Raw genomic sequence first — 20297 nt, forward strand, 5'->3', positions numbered from 1 at the left:
GTCCTTCAACGAACCCAAAACTTAAAATTTGTAAAAATCTAATCGTTTAGCTACAATACTCCGTGTCGTATGTGGTGAACAACCCTGTATAGCAAAATTAAAATGGTATTCCACATTACCTAACATTACTCTATACAATATTACATAAATAAAAAGGAAGAAAATAATATAAATATAAGAACGAATATGAAAATTAATAATAATAATGATAATAAGGTCGTTTATCGTTCCCGCCCGCCCACGTTCCGGTACATCCCGGAATTATGATGCCCGGAAGACGCGAAGAAATGACAAGTTCCCGGAGTCAGTGGTGTACGCGGCATTGAGCGGGTCGAAGTGTCTAGTGGCCTAAATAGCGGGAATTCCTAAAGGGTAATCTCAATTTAATTAAACTATTTCAGTGTCTTCCCATTCAAACTATACATCGATTTTTATTATAATTTTAGTTCAATTTTATTTTTAGTTCGTTTTTATTTATTTAATAAAATTGTTTTTCTTATAACTCCTTTGTTCTGATAATAGGTATTATGCAGTATGTACCCGGATTGTTTTTACAAGAAGAAAAACTTATTATAATATTAATATTTTGAGGAAAATAAATTCTTGATAAAAAATTGCTCGTTCTAAAATTATTAATAAAATGATATGAAAATATGGTTGAATTTTTCCTAATCGGCGTTTCTATAATTTCGATTTCATTCTTTTATAGATGGTTATTATTAATTTTGATTAAAGTCATATTTTTTATGTTATTAAAGTATATCACATCTTCCGATAACTATTATCGATTTAAAACAGCCAAAAATATAACGCTAATTAAAATTCTATCAATAACAATCTCTAAAAGAATGAAAACGAAATTATATTATCATAGAAACATAACAATATTTTTTTATCTTGATTTTTTATTATGCTTTATAGTATTTTCTTGAAATTATATAAATTTTATTCATTTACCTACTCATTATTTACCTAAAGATTTACCCGCTATATTTTTTATTTCGTAATTTTTTTAATTTTTTTTTTATTTTCTACTTTCTATTATTTTATGTACATTATCAAAAGTTTGTATTAATTTATATTGTTTGCTAAACTTCTATACTTAATGGTTTTCAGGTCGAAACCATATAACAGTTAATCAACAGGTAAGTTATTTTTCGATTAAATTAGGGATCTACTAATTCACACTAACAGCTTTACATTACAACCGATATTTTTTAATGAAAAAAAAATACTTTTTTTGTGACAAGACAAAATCGTTTTTGTTATAATTTTAACGTTTTTCTAATTTATTTTGGGCTTTTGTTGATAATTATTATTTTTTTCTTTCTTTTTAATAATCTCTGTCTTTTTTAAAAATAACAACCGGGCCTTAAAAGTCTAGATGTTTTACCGAAATTTCTGACATTTACATAATATCTTTTCGTTAAAAAAAATTAATATCTTATTATTGCATTTTTCAATACACTGTAAAAGCCCTATACATATAGTAGCGTAAAAAAAAAGTTTGTATTATATTGACAGATATATAATATCCCATATCATACTTTCAATAAACTCTTCTGTCAATATATTTTTCATTGTGAAAATACTTAGAGTATTCAGATCGTATACCAAACTGTAATAAAAGTTCATCTTCTTGTATTGGGGTCTGAAATGATGTGGGTATTGCGGTGGTGTCGGAAGAATGTGCATATATATTATACAGGGTGACCAACAAAGTTTAAATACGTCTAGAGAAACGAGGCATTAAACGTGTTAGGTACTGCATTTTTACAAAACTGTAAATATTTAAAAAACGATAAAATGACAGTGCGGTAAACCAAAACCAAATTTATTTTAATCTTAGAAACTGAAAATGTAATAATATACAGGGTTATATGTTCTATTAAAAAATACAAGTTTGATATTTTCTATTTATTTCGGATAATCTGTACCTCTTGCTAATAATTTTAAATTGTACTTGCTTTAGTAGTCAACCCTGTATACTTTCTTCTTTTTTTTTTAATTTTGGCATACAGGTTAATTCTAGGGTGTAGAGGTTCGATAAGAAGGGATTTTTCGAAATTCCAGTTCCAAGAGGGTGAAACCACCCCTGAAATATTACAATATTTTTTATTAAAAAAACGGTCAAGTTTCCGAAAAAACGCTTAAACACGTATATTTTATTTTGTTTTTTTACATATTTCAAGATTTTTTAAAAATGTATACAGGGTGTTTCGAAAAATCTGGTCATTGATTAATCACGATCCTGCTTAAGGCGCTTGACGTAAAAAAGCTGATTTTTGGAAAACAGATTGACTTTAGGGTGTAGAGGTTCGATAAGAAGGGATTTTTCGAAACTCGAATTCTAAGGGGGTGAAACTATCCCTCAAATATTAAAATATTTTTTTTTATTTAAAAAAAGTATTTCGGAAAAACTCTTAAACACGTATATTTTATTTTGTTGTTTTACATATTTTATGATTTTTTATAAATTTATACAGGGTGTTTCATAAAATATGACCATTGAGTAATCACGATTCTGCTTAAACTGCTTGACGTTTAAAGCTGATTTTTGGCAAACGGATTGACTGTGGGGTGTAGAGGTTTGATAAGGAAAGGTTTCTCGAATCTCAAATTCCAAGAGGGTGAAAACGCCCCTCAAATATTACAATATTTTTTATTTACAAAACGGTTAGTCTTTCGGGAGAACGCTTGGACAAGCATAATTCATTTGGTTTTTTTACATATTTTGAAATTTTTTAAAAAATCATACAGGGTGTTCGAAAAAAGTTGAGTAATTTCTTAACCACGATTCTGCTTAAACTGCTTGACGTAAAAAGCTTATTTTTGGCAAACGGAGTTTTCGAAAGTCAAATTCCAAAGAGATGAAACTACCCCTGAAATATTACCAAGTTATATAATAATATCGCCAAATTGTTTTTTCTCATGCTGACATAAATGTGAGAAAATTTTATCCAGTTTGTATGTTAATGGAAATTCTTGCTTTGCTTTATCATCACCATGACAAATAATGATTAATTCGACGCGAACGAAGTCGCTGGTACACGCATTATAATTTTATAAAAATTTGTAAGACTATTTAAAATCACTAAAGCCCTTTATATTACTAAAATATTCATTTTTCATTGAAACTGTTACTTTCAGAAATATATTTTCATCTAAATAAACCCTTTTTAAAAACTCTATCTAAACAAAACCCTTCTCAACAAAGTCTTCTTTTAAAACTCTGGCATCATTAAAAATAAAAGAAATATCCTAATTAACAACTGAGTAAAATAAAAAATAATCACCTAGAAAAGTTTATAATCTGGATTTTTTGTTTTAATTCTTGTGTATTAAGCTTCATTTTAACCAATTCTGAAAAGAGTTTAATTTTTTCAAAGTCAACGAAAAAATAAATGATGATACTACAGCTCTCTAACTTATAATCAGATTTTAGATTGCTTCATTTTATTTAATTAAATACTATACGACATATTTCGTCACTATTATATTAATTATCAGTATAATAGTTCTTGTTATGATTTATGTTGTGTTTTTGTTAGCTTAAATAATTACTGGTAAGTTAAAGATAATTTTATTTTTATCTTAATGATGAAGAATAATCCTGTACTTGTATCAAAAACATAAAAAGTACTAGCGTGTACCCGCGACTTCGTTCGCGTGTTAAGCAAAATCGTGGTTAATCAATTACCCAACTTTTTGGAACACCCTGTATGATTTTTTAAAAAATTTCAAAATATGTAAAAAACAAAATAAATTATGCGCGTCCAAGCGTTTTCCTGAAAGAATAACCGTTTTTTAAATAAAAAATATTGTAATATTTGAGGGGCGTTTTCACCCTCTTGGAATTTGAAATTCGAGGAACCCCTTCTTATCGAACCTCTACACCCCACAGTCAATCCGTTTGCCAAAAATCAGCTTTAAACGTCAAGAAGTTTAAGCAGAATCGTGATTACTCAATGGTCATATTTTATGAAACACTCTGTATAATTTTTTTAAAAATCTTAAAATATGTATGTAAAACAACAAAATAAAATATACGTGTTTAAGAGTTTTTCCGAAAAACTCACCGGTTTTTAAATAAAAAATATTCTAATGTTTGAGGGGTGGTTTCACCCCCTTAGAATTCGAGTTTCGAAAAATCCCTTCTTAACGAACCTCTACACCCTAAAGTCAATCCGTTTTCCAAAAATCATCTTTTTACGTCAAGCACTTTAAGCAGGATCGTGATTAATCAATGACCAGATTTTTCGAAACACCCTGTATACATTTTTAAAAAATCTTAAAATATGTAAAAAACAAAATAAAATATACGTGTACGAGCGTTTTTTCGGAAACTTGATCGTTTTTTAAATAAAAAATATGGTAATACTTGAGGGGTGGTTTCACCCCCTTGGAACTGGGATTTCGAAAAATCCCTTCTTATTGAACCACTACACCCTAGAATCAACCTGTATGCCAAAATTGAGCTTCTTACGTTGAGTGGTTTGAGCAGGATCGTGATTAATCAGTGAGTCATTTAAGAATGTTATATATTAGTATAGATTATTTGAGGGACGTTTTCACCCTCTTGGAATTTGAGGTTCGAGAAACCCCTCCTTATCGAACCTCTACACCCCATAGTCAATCCGCTTGCCAAAAATCAGCTTTAAACGTCAAGCAGTTTAAGCAGAATCGTGATTACTAATGGCCATATTTTATGAAACACCCTGTATAAATTTTATAAAAATCTTAAAATATGTAAAACAACAAAATAAAATATACGTGTTTAAGAGTTTTTCCGAAAAACTCACCGCTTTTTAAATAAAAAATATTCTAATATTTGAGGGGTGGTTTCACCCCCTTAGAATTCGAGTTTCGAAAAATCCCTTCTTAACGAACCTCTACACCCTAAAGTCAATCCGTTTTCCAAAAATCATCTTTTTACGTCAAGCACTTTAAGCAGGATCGTGATTAATCAATGACCAGATTTTTCGAAACACCCTGTATAAATTTTTAAAAAATCTTAAAATATGTGAAAAAAGAAAATAAAAATCACAATAGGAGTGAGCCACTTTTAAAAATCACCCGGTATACAAAAATAGTTTATAGTAAAATACACTGAGCTAAAATAGAATCTAATAATTTTTAAGTCTAGATAAATAAATTTATTTAAATAATTTATAGATATATGTTAGAATTAGGTGAGTTTAACCAATGATTCATTTTATAACTTTCAATTTTTATTTACCTGTACTAAATTCTATATATAAATCTATTAAGAACTGTCTAGCAACTCCAAATAAATTGGAATTTTTCTAATAAAAATACTAATTTGTATTTTAGGATCAAGCAACGGATTTTGTACAATAACATTTGTCTGACTCAGATCTAAAGTTCTAAATATCTCTTCACTAATTTGGGCCAAAGGAATCTTTTTAAAATTCGACACGAAAACTGTAATTTAATTAGCAAATCACTTTTAAGAACTAAATTATCTGTAAAGTCCATAATTTCGTGGTATACTTAATTATTATTGGTATAATTATCACTGTGATATAGATTGTTAATTTTTATACTATTCTTACAAAGATTTTCTTATTTTCATTTGAAAAATATACATAATATCTCCAAAACAAATTACAGAAAACTTCTTTTTATTTAAATCATTTTTACCCCAGTCAAAATAAACAAAATAAAGGGGGTTAAATAACAATAATTCGCATAGAGCTAAAAATTGGTACAGGTCTTAAATACACTATTATAAACGATATCTGAAAAGTCTCCACCACTTCCACGTCTGCTAAAAAAATTCAAAGGTCAAAAATAATAAATAGCATTTTTAACTCGTCTAGATTTGGGTATTTTTTATCCTTGTATATCCTGTTTTTTAAATGGCCCCACAGAAAGAAATCATTTGGCGAAATATCAGGAGACCTTGGGGGCCAATTTACTGTATGATTTAGGCCAATAACGTTTCCGTTAAAACTATTGTCTAAATATTCCCGAACAGCCAGGGTACAATGTGCCAGGCAGCCATCCATTTGGTACCAAACTTCGTGATTTTCCCTAGTGGCATCATGTAAAGCAGGTAAAATATGATTTTCGAGTAGTTCCAAATAATATTCTGCATTTAAATTTAGCGTAAGAAATAATGGCCCGATAATATTGTGTCCGAATATCCCTGCCCAAACATTTACTTTCTGTGGATATTGCGTCCTTGTTTCGACAAACCTGTGTTGCTTTTCTTTGTTCCAATATCGATAATTTTGAACATTGGATTCATTATTTAAGGTAAACGTGCATTCATCAGATGAAACATATATTTTTTAAAAATTCCCTATCTGTGTTTGCTGTTTCCATCATACCTATCAAAAACAAAACGCCTGCCGCCGTATTTCGTCCCCATCTCGTAGCTCTTGGTGCTTTTCATATTTGAAGGAATAGTATTTATGTCGTTTCAAAATTCGAAACGCTGTAGTATGATCTATTCCTATTTCGTCCTCAAGTTTCCTTGTGCTGATCTTTCCATCGTTCTCTTCCACGCACAATAAAACTTCCAAGTCGGTATCATTTCTTGCATCTTCTCTTTGTTTCTGCCTTGCTTCACATCTGCAGTTATTTATTAGGGTACCTTTGGTTACAAATCTCTGGATATTCCTTGCGATTGTAGATTTTCCAGGTATCGGTCTATTCGGATACAGAGCAGCAAACATGTCCGACACCTTTTGATAACTATTTCCTTGATAATACCATTTAATCATCAATACTTTTTATTTATACAATATCTAAAGTTATTCTTTTGAATGTGGGTTTTAGTGCTCTTCAATAAACCTAAATAGAATTATTCTCTAAAATAATTAGGGAAGCCAATAATTGACCCCATTAAAATTTACATGGGATTTCCTATGTCCCGCTCGACGATGCAACACCCGGTATAGTAGATTAAAAAAAACGTTACAGGGTCCTGGCTTTAGTAAACATTACTATTTAAAGCTAAATATAGGAATATAGGAAATTGACCAATAAATTGGTATTTTTTCTATTAGGAGCATCTTTTATGAATATAAAAAGGAGTCGTCTTGCTATCGACCCGATGATTTTCGAATAGGAATTTAATTGACATACCACTCCAGATAAATGGACGTCTGGATGGGAGGGGATCTCATCGTTCTGTGCCAGATATTCCAGAAATAAAGTTTTGTGGCAGCAGAAAAAAGTTTTACTACTTTCTATTTTATTTCTCAATTATTTATTTTTAATTTTTTATTTTATACTGTATCAGCAAAACACACCTTTATACAGGGTGTCCCAGGCTGAGCGTGAATTAAAAGTTTCTAGAGAACTATAATATTAATTTAGATCGGAGATTTTTTGCAAAGGGATCGGGTTCCGCCATCTTGGAAAAAGTGGCTAAAATTCGGTTAATTTTTCATTATTTGTCAATAACTCGATTTCTATCAACTTTAGTGCAAAATATGTAGAGACCAAAATTAAAGAAGATGAAAAACTCTATAAAAAATTAAAAGTATCAAATTTGGTACAAATGTACCACTGCGGCAACACTGTTTTCTAGAATATAATCGGCACGGACATGATCCCCGTTGTCCACTCGGTGTAGCTTATATTGAAGGCCCGGACGTGGCTCGGTGTCTACTTTACGGAACGTGCTCGGCTCGGGTACGGCCTGGTGTACCATGGATCATCCTTTATTCTATATCGGACACAGTCTCGATCCCGGAATAGTTCCTGAGGAACTAGTCCTTTGAGAAACCAGGAACTAGTTCCTTTCATTCCGGGGTCGGAATAGTTCATTGGAACTAGTTCGTTCACGAACTACACACCTCTATTCCAGCTTGTCCTGATTTGCTCCCGCCATCGATGCACTTGCCTACTGGCCTATATCTTTAAAACTTAAATAAAATAAACAACACCATGTTTTCATTGCTTTCTAATACAGTACTATAACATTATTTTCTTTAAACAGAATGGACTGCGATGAGTTCAGAAGCCGCGGCAAGGAAATGATAGAGTACATCTGCAGCTACCTGGGCAACATAGAGGCCAGGAGGGTGACTCCCAGCATAGAACCTGGATATCTGAGAAAACTGATTCCTGAGGAGGCACCAAAGGATGGTGAAGACTGGGATAGTATCATGGCTGACGTGGAGAGCAAGATCATGCCTGGAGTAACCCACTGGCAGCATCCGAGGTTCCATGCTTATTTCCCTAGCGGAAATTCATTTCCTTCCATTTTGGGGGACATGTTGTCAGATGCTATCGGATGTATCGGGTTTTCATGGGTAAATTTGTATAATTATAGTACTTTCCCCTAGGAGATGCAAGACTTTGTCGTTGGTATGGAAACTCCTGGTCAGATGCTGGGGGGAATCCCCTCTAGCACTTGGCTTGGTCTAAGAAGCATCTCACTCATCGTCTTGTCCCTGACTGTAGTGTCATGGCCAGGGAATTGCACCAAGACATATAACGATACCGGGCGGGGCTACGGACAGCCTTAACCTTGGGGCACCCCATTGTATTTTACCCCTTACTTCTACATGCGGGGCTCTGTAGAAGTGGACCAACTGTCCCTAGCGACTCATAGGAACACTATGAGATCTGGTAATAATAGTAATAAAAACATCACCGGTGAAGCTGTGGGGAAACCCCCTAGCGACACTGGGAACAGTAACAATGAAAGTTCCAAGGGGCCAAACCCAAAGAGAACTACAGGAGAGGTGGCTGACACTTGCGTGAGACTATCCTCCGCAAGTGGCATACAAGCTACCACCTCCTCCAAGGGTCGGGAGCCTACCTCCTACCTCTAAACCCAACAGGCGACACAAGCTACCGTTTCGTCTACCCGGCCTGGATCGTAGCTCCTCGACTGTGAGGGACACGGGTCTCCGTAGGAAGTCCTGGGACTGTATGATGAGTTATAACTCAAGAAAGGGGACACAATAGATCTCTAAGGTCGGAGATATTAACCCCCCTCCCACTTATTCTAAATTGTAAATTCTAAAATTCTAAATAATTATAGTATTTTTATCAGTTCAGTTCGCTCAGTTCTATGCCCTATTTTGTTTCTTCTTTTCATTCACGACATTGTTAATATAAAATAGTAAAGTATGTCTTTTTGCGGATGACACTAGCTTCACTTAGAGCAACAAGGACGTCACGGTACTTCATAGGATTATATCAAATGACTTAATCTTCATTAAATCTTGGTGCGATTCGAACCTCTTTAGTCTCAACATTTCTAAAACTAAAGCTTTGTCGTATAAAAACTCGCCGCAGCCTTTTGTACTTAACAACACCACCGTTGACGTCGTAAAATCTGTAAAATTCTTAGGGCTTGTTGTGGATAATTCTCTGAAATGAGCCATACATATCGAAGCTTTATCGAAAAAATTGAGCTCTGCCTGTTTTGCATTAAGGTCTGTTTCTAAGGAGCTTAACTTGTCAGTGGCTAGAACTGTTTATTATGCACTTTTTCAGTCGCACCTCAGGCATGCCCTTCCAATCTGGGGTACGTGTTGTGCGACTCAATTTGACCGTATTTTCAATCTCCAAAAGAGAGCTGTTCGATATTCACTGGGACTGAACAGCAGAACTCATTGCCGGGACTTTTTTTAGAGAATTAAAAATATTGACTCTTCCTTCCTTATTTATATTTGAATCCGTTTGCCTAATACGTAAGCATGTATCAGCTTCTCAAGAAAGGCCATCTCACACTTATCCACTCAGGAACGCGGAGCAAGATCTTTATCTACCTACCCCACGCTCAGAGTTAGTTAAAAGTTCAATATTATACAACTCGTAAAAAAATGCACAATCATCTGCCATTTGAAATCAAATCCATAACATCATTTTCTTCATTCCGCAAAGCATTGAAATCTTATTTACTAGTAAATTTTTAATAGAGGATATGTCCCTCTTTCTCTATTGCTTCCTTGGATTTGAGGTCAATTCCTATTGTGAGGACCTGACCATGGGGTTGTTGAACATCGGGGTTGTTTTATATATCATTGCTCTTGCTTTGACTTCTTTGTATATATTTGCAAGTGTTTTATATATCTATCTTTATAGTAAGTTCATTCATGTAATGTTTTTTTAATTTTTTTTATTTTTTAGGCAGCCAGCCCAGCTCTCACCGAATTGGAGACTATTGTCTTAGATTGGTTAGGTAATCTTATATGTATCATTTTTTTTTTCTGAAAACTATACTCATATTTTCACGAATTTTTCAGGAAAAGCTATAGGCTTACCAGACCAGTTCTTAGCATTCAAAGAAGGAAGTAGAGGTGGGGGAGTTATACAGGTATAATTGAAACTATTTTTCTATTAATTCAATAAAGAAATGTATATTCAAGTTGTTTTTTTTTTCAACAATAACATCATATTTTATTTATACAAAATAAAAAAGGCCAGTTTAAAAAAATCTGATTGATGGTTGTCCCAATTTGAGCCACTCTCTATTTATTACCGTTTCCGATATCTCAATGGTGGGAATAGAATTTGCATCATCCGGTATATTTCAAATATTGTTCATGTTTCATTATCATCGCAGACATCTGCCAGCGAATGCGTCTTGGTGTCCATGCTTGCTGCAAGAGCCCAGGCTCTCAAAAGACTTAAACAGCAACATCCCTTTGTTGAAGAAGGTCTTCTATTGTCCAAACTAATGGCTTACTGTTCCAAGGAAGCTCATTCTTGTGTGGAGAAAGCTGCAATGATCTGTTTCGTCAAGCTACGCATTCTGGAACCTGATGAAAAGTCATCTTTGAGAGGAAAAACATTACTGATGGTAAGTTATATATTCTATGACAGTGTTTTTTTATATGTATATCTGTTAAAAAATGATATTTTTCATTTTTACAAGATTTTGTTTTACTTGGAAATTTAAAAAAATAACTATATTATCTTTTCTTAAACTAGAAGATTTGGATTTTTTGTGTTTTATTCCAGGCCATGGAAGAAGACGAAACAATGGGTCTGATCCCATTTTTCGTCTCGACAACACTGGGAACAACTTCCTGTTGTTCCTTTGACAACTTGCCGGAAATTGGCGTGGTCTGTCAAAAGTTTCCCTGCGTTTGGCTCCACGTAGATGGCGCCTACGCAGGTAACGCATTTATATGCCCCGAATTGAAGTACCTACTGGACGGCATAGAGTACGCAGATTCCTTCAATACCAACCCCAACAAGTGGCTGCTGACTAATTTTGATTGCTCTACTATGTGGGTAAGAAAAAAATAATCATAATTTAATTCAGATATACAATAGTTTACCGTTTATATCAGAAATTTAATAATATTCTGCAGATAAAAATAAGTAAAAATGTTTTTATAAATGTATGTCCTAAAATGCTTAATTTCGGAGATGCAGGGTGTAGAAGTTTCATTTTTTTTCGATTTTTTCCAAATAATTTCTGAAATAACGTCAATATTTGGATGGATATTAGTGTGTAGGTGTTTTTTGACATGAGGAATTTGATTTTGATGTCAATATGACTCCTACTTGTACAGGGCACCACCGTTTTTGAAGTGTTTTGAAGAATAATAACTTTTCAGTCGTACCTCTATTATACTACTGAGTGAAAAAAAAAGCCTTTTTGCAAGAAATAATTTTTTTTTTTCAAAACAAGGTCTTTTTCAGGTAAGGGATAGAATTAGGTTGACGTCAGCCTTAGTAGTGGACCCTCTGTACCTTCAACATGGCTACTCCGATGCTACCATCGACTACAGACATTGGGGAGTACCACTTAGTAGAAGATTTCGATCTTTGAAGCTCTGGTTTGTGTTGAGATGTTTCGGGATATCTGGTTTGCAGAAATACATCCGGTTGCATATCAGACTGGCCAAGAGGTTTGAGAGTCACGTGTTGAGTGATAAGAGATTTGAGATATGCAATGAAGTAAAGGTACATATTACTGTCAAAAGTACCATTCAATCGAAAAAAGACGGTGTCAAAGACGGCTGAGAAATGACAATCGATAATAATTTTGTTATTTGACGCCGTTTTTTTTTCGGTCATAAGGTATATTATAGATCCGGTTACTATTTCTAGTTGGGATTGGTATGTTTTCGACTCAAAGGACCGGACAAGCTCAACGAAAAACTTCTCAGCAACATCAACGCATCAGGAAAGATACATATGGTGCCGGCAAACGTCAACGACAAATACGTCATCAGATTTTGCGTCGTGTCATACAATGCTACCGATGCTGACATAGGTAATATCTATTTAAATGCATTTTATAAAAAAAATGTTTTTGTTTTATTTTATGCTTAGATCATGCTTGGAAAGTTATATGCGAATTTTCGGAGGACTTGTTAGAGATGCAAGCTGCGGAGAAAGAACATGTAAGTAATAAAATAATCATACATGTATAGAAACTTGTCTAACTGTACTAATAAAAAATGCATTGTGCCATATACTTCGGCACTACTGATATCGGAGACTGAGAAGTAAACTCTGTAAAACTGTTTCAGATATTAGCTTTTGTCAAAGCCCTGAGACTGTATTAGAGCAGGAATATTTTCAAAAAACTACATTGCAGGCAGCATTTCATGTAACAATTGGGAAAACAACGGTATTAGGGTAATTAGACCTCGCTGAATACGAATCTGCCTGTTGCCAAAGCGAAATTTTGACCGGAAGTCCAGAATCCAAGATGGCGGCCAAACACTATATTTTTGAATATCTCCATTGTCCGTTAGCTAAAAATAGTGATTTGTACGTCTGCTTGGGTTTTCTTTCGGATACCAAATACATTGCAATTCTTAGAATTTACTCACTTTAAGTTTGGACAGCATAGGTTTTAAGATGGCGCCCAAGATGGCCGCTGAATTTTATTTGCGGGGACTTAAGCGACGAAATTGGCAACAGGCAGATTCGAATTCAGCAGGGTCGAATTACCTTAAAAACGTTGTTTTCCCAATTGTTACATGAAATGCTTTTTGCAATTTAGAGAGAAGGAATTTTTAAAAATATTCCTGCTCTATATGATGGTTATAACTAAAGAAAGGGAGACACAATAAATCTATAGGCTTGTTGTATTTCACTTGATTTCAACAAGTTCCGACCGCAGCGCTTCAACGGCAATTATCAGTATGAAATAATATTGAAATCGTGGCTTTGTCATAATATTTAAGTATTTTAGTTATTTGCTAGAGCAGTTATTGGGACTATAAAATACTCAGGTACGAGAACACTTTTAAAATAATTAAATAATACATTTTTCGTATACTCACTATTGAAACCCGAGTCACAAATTAACTACAACAGATGCGAAAGAACACCGAATTACGCGGTCAGGTTTCTGTGACCTTCAGAAAGAGTTCATAGACAATCCGCATCAATGTATAGTTTGGGTTATTATTTGTTTGGGTGAAAATAATCTGCACCAATATGTTATCGAGGCATATAATCTCACAGTAATTTAATAGATTGCTCGTCATATTATATCCGTTCGTAGGAGATTAGGAAAAAAAAGATATTTATAGTATAAAAAATTAATTTATTTAACAAAATTTAATTAAAGATGTGACAAAATAGTTACTTTTCTATTGGTTCTATCGGACTGTTTTCGACTATATAAATCTTTATTTTTTGTAAACTTTAATGCATAAAATATTTTCAATCTAATACATAATTTAATGATGTAAATAAGAGGAAATTTCTCACATGGGTGGTCAAATTCTATAGTTTTCATTATATCAAACAGCCTCTGAATGTTTTCTTCAGTGCAAAACTCATCAAAATTTAATATAAATAATTTTTCCATTTTCAGTAAATAAAATGAACAAATTGTTCCACTTTCATGATCAAAGGCTTTTAAATGGGTAAATAATTTCGAGTTATCCAGAGATTCGGATTCTTTTGCAAATTTTAGACAAATATCACATTGATGTATTTGAAGACCCTTTTTAATGATGTAGTCAAACATAATTAAAGGCATTTTGAGTTGAAAACATTTCTCAGAGGCTGTTTGATATAATGAAAACTATAGAATTTGACCACCCATGTGAGAAATTTCCTCTTATTTACATCATTAAATGATTTATTAGATTGAAAATATTTGATGTATTAAAGTTTACAAATAAAGATTTATATAGTCGAAAAAAGTCCGATAGAATCAATAGAAAGGTACTATTTTGTCACATTTTTAATTAAATTTTGTTAAATAAATTATTTTTTTATACTATAAATATTTTTTTTCCTTATAAATAAACACATTTGTATCCCATTTTAAATAAGATATACAAATTACCAAAACTTAGAAATAACAGTTCAAAAGTTCAACAAAAATCCTACACCCGTTTTTAAAAAGAAACATATAACCACGCACTATGTCATTCCAGCAAGCGAATACGACACAGCATAGGTTTCCGGACTAAACGACTGGTGTATTTACACCACTCAATAGGCGTGTGGGGTTTGCCGAGCGGTTTCCGATGCAGTCGCTTTCTTTCGCATCTGTTATAGGTAATTTGTGCCCGAGTGTTTGTAGATACTAGTTGTTTACGATATTCGAGCCTAATAACGATTAACTTCATCCCACATTTCCAAAGAAAGCCACTCCAAATCTTAATCAGGAAACAAAGACAATAAAAGTTTGATATACATTTGTTGTCTACTTTCAAACGTAAAAACCATAGAGTTAAGTAAAAACTTTATGGCATTTAAATGCAGATTGAACTTTGCTCTACACGCTCATTAAAAAAATACGTAATTAATAAAATATCGGATGTCAATCTCAGATCGTTTATTTTCATTAGAGCGAATAAAACACAAACAAATTATTCTCTTTACACCATATGCGACTTAACAAACATATATTTTTACATTATTACAACCGCTTTCTGCGTGGAAAATCTCATACTATACCATGATTCTCTACTGTTTGTTATTAATAATTCTATTATAATAAAAACAAACAGTAACCAACATAATTTACACATCGGTGTTGGGAGTGATGTTTATGTTTCGTATCGATGTCAGATGATATGGACCACGTAATAAAAAATGTTACGTCATGAAGGAGCGCGTTGCGTTTTTACAATATCGTCATGTGCTATAGAAGATAAAACAGGAAAATTTCATGACGTAAAAGTAAATATTGTACTTACAAATTAGTAACTTGTGTGATTATAGTGGATTTTAACTAATATCAAATAAGTTCTTTTTACTTTTTTGAGCATTACTTATTACTTTTAATTCCAACATTTTACAACGAATCTTTTCCTGTAGATATTATATTTTATAATACCTATAATGTAACTGAAGTTGTCTGTATGTAATTCCTAAATACGTTGATGTACAGTGTGGACAAAGTAAAAACCATTTTCTATTGGAGATTATGAAAACATTTCCAAAGCACCTTTTTACGTAGAGTTTAATGGCTGTGAAAAATTGATTTTTTATTTAGGACACCCTGTATATTCTCAATTAACTGAAAAGGACTTAAAATTGTCTTTCCAAAAATATAGCACAGTTGATATTTTGCTTGAGTAGGCTTATTGTATATTGTCAGTCATTGCTCTAATACAAGTTTATATTTATGTAAAAAAAAAACATTAATTTTCATTTATTTGACTGATTTTGTTCAGTTCATATTGGGAAAATTTTATATGACATGAACTATAGCAGGAACGGTATTTGACAAATTGCTTAAAAATGTTGACAAAGTTTCAGGACTATCAGAAGATTATTGATTGGTTCAATGAGATGTATTTGTTTTTAAGATCTAGACATAGCATATATGACAAAAGCATGCAGGCAATTTTTATTTTTTATGAATGCTTTCTTTCAGTTTTAAAAGTCTCACAAAAAATGAGATTATTACAGATACAGAGTGGTCCAGCTTATTGTAAAACCTTTTTTAAGAAGTAATTTCTGCTAATACCTAACGAAGTTTATTAAAAACCACATAGAAACGACAACAATCAATATAGTTTTGTTCTTGTTGTTTAGGAACTACAAGATGAAGTCTTTGATCTTCTTGAACGCAAGAAGAGAGAAACTTTGGCCCACAAAAGAAGTTTCTTCGTTAGGATGGTTAGTGATCCCAAGATTTACAATCCTTCCATTGCCAAAGCTTTGCCATCTACTAGAAGACATCTGACTCAACCTTCAGCAGAATCCCCTGATAATAACATCACTATTCAGCCTCCAGCGTAAGTAGATAATATTCTAACTGCAGAGTGTTTATACCCAGCCGGCCCACTTACAATCACTTGCATATCTGCTTATCTACGGTACTTATCATGTAACAAGTTAACCTCCATTAAAGCTTCGTGCTCTGACTGTTGACCAGCTGGTAATAAATATGCTGTGATTATATATATTTTGAGTCTATACAGGGTTGTTCACCACATACGACACGGAGTATAGTAGCTAAACGATTTTTTTTAACGATATAGTAGCTAAACGATTTTAGTAGCTAAACGAGATTTTTACAAATTATAAGTTTTGGGTTCGTTGAAGGACTAGTAGAGCTACAATTTAGAAATAATTTTACAAGATACAGAGTGTCCCAAATAAGTAAAAAATGCTATAGTTGTATTTTTTAAATGGCATGGGATGGCCCTGTAAATTATTCTATTTTTAGATTCTACGATTGAAATAAAGATAAATTTTATTAAGGTTTATCACATTTAAACCTTACCGTTTTTGAAATATTTTCAATTTTGTGAAATTGCAGTAAAAATTTTAAGGCTTCACTTCTCCAAGGGTATCAAAGTTTTTAATACTAAATATTTACTGAAGTTTATTTATTGATCAGTTATTGTGTTGCAATAATAAAAATTATACTACCTTATACAGAGTGTCTAAAATTTTATTTTAAAAAATTACTAGTTTTAAACGGCAATAACTTGTTTAATTTAAATGGAACGCCCTGTATATTTTTGGAGAATCAGATGCACAATTTAATTGTCTATCAAATTGTATTATACCACTTTTTACCTATCCCTTCAAGTTTTCGGAGAAAATGCATTTTCTTATAATTTAGACCTCATTTATCAATATACCCATGCAATATTGACATTTTAGATTGTTTTTAAAACAACAAATGTACAGGCTAGTAATATTATCGTTTTTAACAAAATGATAATATTACTAGCCCATTTGTATGCAAAAAGAAAACTATTTAAATCTTCATAAAAGAGTATACCATTAATTAAATATACCACCATTATTTCCGCCCAAATACTAATTAATTACATACTTATTTATGTTCGTGAATAAATTATTCTAAATAAATGTGGATTTGAATCAGAAATCAATATAATAATAAGTTATAAAAGTGAATGTCTCAATGAGACGGTCAATCGTTTGATAAAATGATTGAGCCAATCGAGTGAATCAATCATTGACGGTCGCTTCAATCAACCATGAATTTTTGGATCAAAATGCAGAGTTTTCGTTTTTAAGGTACAGTTCCCGATGTGTTCCTGTTTTTGTAAAATTTTTAGTAGTAAAATAGATTTGAAATAGTGTGTGTTGAAACGATGGTATCAAATACAGATTTAGGCTTCCTTGACAATTTTTTCCAACGCCGCGCTTTTTTTATTTCTATTAAAGTAGTCTTCGTAGTTCCGAATTCGTTTCGGTGTTGTCGGCGAGCGTAGTCCTCCATGATTGCTGCCGGGCGCCTGACTGACGGAAAGCGGAAAGATTGATCAAAACGCTCCTACACGGTCCAGCGCCCTCTTCAATCTTTGGCGTAAATCAACGTTTTCATCAATGACATCAATGATTGAGTCAATCGTCAAACGGGTTTCTAGACGATCAATCATGCTTAATTCAATCGATTGACGCAATCGTTTGATCAAAATTATTGACCGTTTAGGGCCTACTTTAGGGGTAAAAAATTAGACGACGCGTCCCATCAATAAAAATTCGACAAATTTGCAAGTAGCCAATAAAGACGTACAGTACATCTACTGGATCTGTGTCTATGAACGGAATGTGGCCAAAAAACATTTAAATAAACAGCAATATATTTTATACGTCGATTTGACGAGTGCGTCACCGAAAATGGCTCCGCCCACTCATTTTATTGGCTACTTGCAAATTTGTTGAATTTTTATTGATGGGACGCGTCGTCTATTTTTTTACGAAAAACATCGAGAGAATATCGTTTCCCCTCTCACGGATACCCCGTAGCTACAGAACGGACAGACGTACTGTAATTATTAGCGATACACTATAATTACATTTTTGTTCAATGGCTTGATTTTATTGCTTGGAAATAACGATAGCAACTAGAAATAAAAGTGTATGTTGTTTAATTAAAATAATAATAAAACAAATGTTTATTTATGTACTTAATCGTCATGGGAAATGCTTGCTATGAAATCTCGTTTTTTATTTAGAAAAATGTATTTACATAAACTAGAAAGAAACTAGAATATATAGGTCAACTACGGAACTAGGAACTATCAATAATGATAGAAAGAGTTGCATATTCGTACCATTTGTTGGATTAAAAGTGGATAAGTAGTTTTTATTTTTATTTTTTTGGTTGTAGAAGAAAGTTATTTTAATTTTAAACCTTATTGGCTACATCTATTACAATTTAATAGCTTGGATATAATTAAAATTACCAAAATAATTGCCTTTATTTCATTATTTTAACGATTTTCGTCTTTTTGCAGGAGTGCATCCTGGATCAGTTGGCCTCTGGCTTTCCTATTTCAAGGAATCGCTGAAGAGGGCAGCACCAGCAATGTTCCCATTAGGTACGAGATGGATTTAATATCCTATTAACTGCGCCCAATTAAAAAGTCGTTAAAATTTAACTGTTTAATTACCAGGGAGTCAATTTTCAACTCTAAATGAATTCGATAACTTTATGAAACTAGTTTAATTTTATATTTAGTGCTTAAAATGGATATAGGCCTGTTAATTTTTTTTACATATTATAAAAAAAAACTTAACGCACTATAGATTAAAATGTATACATTTTGATGATTTTGATTGATGAGACTATTTTTTTATTATAAAATAGTCTAGAGAGAGGAATGACATTTAATTTTTTACATTTACAAAGAATATGTATATACAGGGTGTCCCAGAAATAAGTACAGATATTTTAAGGGGTGGTAGATTTGCGAAAAATCCTCATAAGGGTGTTTCATTGGTCGAAATATACTACCAGTTAAAATATCTGTACTTATTTCTGGGACACCCTGTAAATTTTTAGGAATAAAACTATTTAAGTACATATTCTTGCAGATTCCGTCACTTAGATACCAAGGTGAGACTAAAAACCAAAGGTGGTAATAATTCTCCGAGGCAATCACCCTCTCCCGAGGGAGAAAACAGCAGATCACCCAAAAGATCGCCCAATAATTCAAGAAAATCATCTTTAAATTCTTAAGTTGATTGTTGAAACGAAAATAACGCCAAATAGCAGCTTTTTGCGGACCAGCAAAATCGAAATTAGTTTTTTTAAGTTACATTGTGTCAAAAGATATTTTTGCTGCTTCAAAGTGTTATTTTAGTTATTTATTTATCTGTAATATATATTATTTTATGTATTTCATTAATTTTAGTAGCTGTTTATTGAACTCTAAATATTATATTTTAATTTATAACTGTGTGTTCCTGCAATTTGTGCAAGTATTTTTGAGGTGATAGATATTATACGATTACTTAAAATGCATGCACTTATTTCAAGGACACCCTGTATATTAAAACAGGTAATTTATGTGACAAACATAATAAATATCATTAAGTGGCATGCTTATTTAATTTCAGAATTTTATATAATAATTAAAACAGTATTATCTAGATGGTTGTATTAGGAAATAAGCAAATATAATAAATAAAAAAACACTAAAAATTATTTTATTCTTTTGTAAATTACCGAATATAGATTTCGTGTATTATACAACTAATACACAGAACAGGATCTCTACTACCTACCAAAAATCAACAGAAGAATCAAATTAGGATGGAGTGCATATAGAAGAAAAAATATCAAAGCTGTATTTTTTTAAATGGAACACCCTGTATATTATTACATTTTTAGTTTCTACGATTAAAATAAAGGTAAATTTGATTAAGGTTTGTGATACTTAAACCTTACCGTTTTTGAAATATTTTCAATTTTTGGGAAATTGCAGTAAAAATTTTAAGGCTTCATTTCTCCAAGGGTATCAAAGTTTTTAATACTAAATATTTACTGAAGTTTATTTATTGATCAGTTATTGTGTTGCAATAATAAAAATAATACTACCTTATACAGAGTGTCTAAAAATTTATTTTAAATAATTATTAGCTTCAAACGGCAATAA

The 20297-nt window shown here is 32.2% G+C and overlaps 1 protein-coding gene across 2 annotated transcripts; it reads left to right on the top strand.

Annotated features, from left to right (window-relative positions):
* The first annotated feature begins 316 nt into the window (after positions 1-316).
* LOC115886525 (aromatic-L-amino-acid decarboxylase) lies at positions 317-19784 on the top strand. Of its 2 annotated transcripts, XM_030905728.1 has the most exons (13): positions 317-372; positions 1117-1145; positions 7976-8291; positions 10123-10174; positions 10239-10309; positions 10559-10795; positions 10957-11232; positions 11647-11910; positions 12058-12223; positions 12283-12353; positions 15967-16169; positions 18654-18737; positions 19234-19784. In XM_030905728.1, the coding sequence occupies exons 3-13, from the start codon at positions 7977-7979 to the stop codon at positions 19376-19378; spliced, it is 1884 nt and encodes a 627-aa protein (XP_030761588.1). In that variant the 5' UTR covers positions 317-372; positions 1117-1145; position 7976; the 3' UTR covers positions 19379-19784. The 2 variants fall into 2 exon arrangements, with proteins under 2 accessions (XP_030761588.1, XP_030761589.1); XM_030905729.1 differs by lacking the exons at positions 317-372; positions 1117-1145 and adding an exon at positions 6040-6079.
* Positions 19785-20297: the final 513 nt, after the last annotated feature.

The sequence above is a fragment of the Sitophilus oryzae genome, unplaced genomic scaffold, assembly GCF_002938485.1.
Source record: "Sitophilus oryzae breed Bouriz unplaced genomic scaffold, Soryzae_2.0 scaffold_494_pilon_pilon, whole genome shotgun sequence".
NCBI lineage: Eukaryota > Metazoa > Arthropoda > Insecta > Coleoptera > Curculionidae > Sitophilus > Sitophilus oryzae.

What these genes read in the sequence shown, in the direction of transcription:
- LOC115886525 (XM_030905728.1), top strand. Translation starts at nt 7,977, where the DNA reads ATGGACTGCGATGAGTTCAGAAGCCGCGGCAAGGAAATGATAGAGTAC. An exon ending in TATTGTCTTAGATTGGTTAG is followed by an intron (nt 10,175 to 10,238) that starts GTAATCTTATAT and finishes CGAATTTTTCAG; the next exon opens with GAAAAGCTATAGGCTTACCA. An exon ending in ACCAGCAATGTTCCCATTAG is followed by an intron (nt 18,738 to 19,233) that starts GTACGAGATGGA and finishes ATATTCTTGCAG; the next exon opens with ATTCCGTCACTTAGATACCA.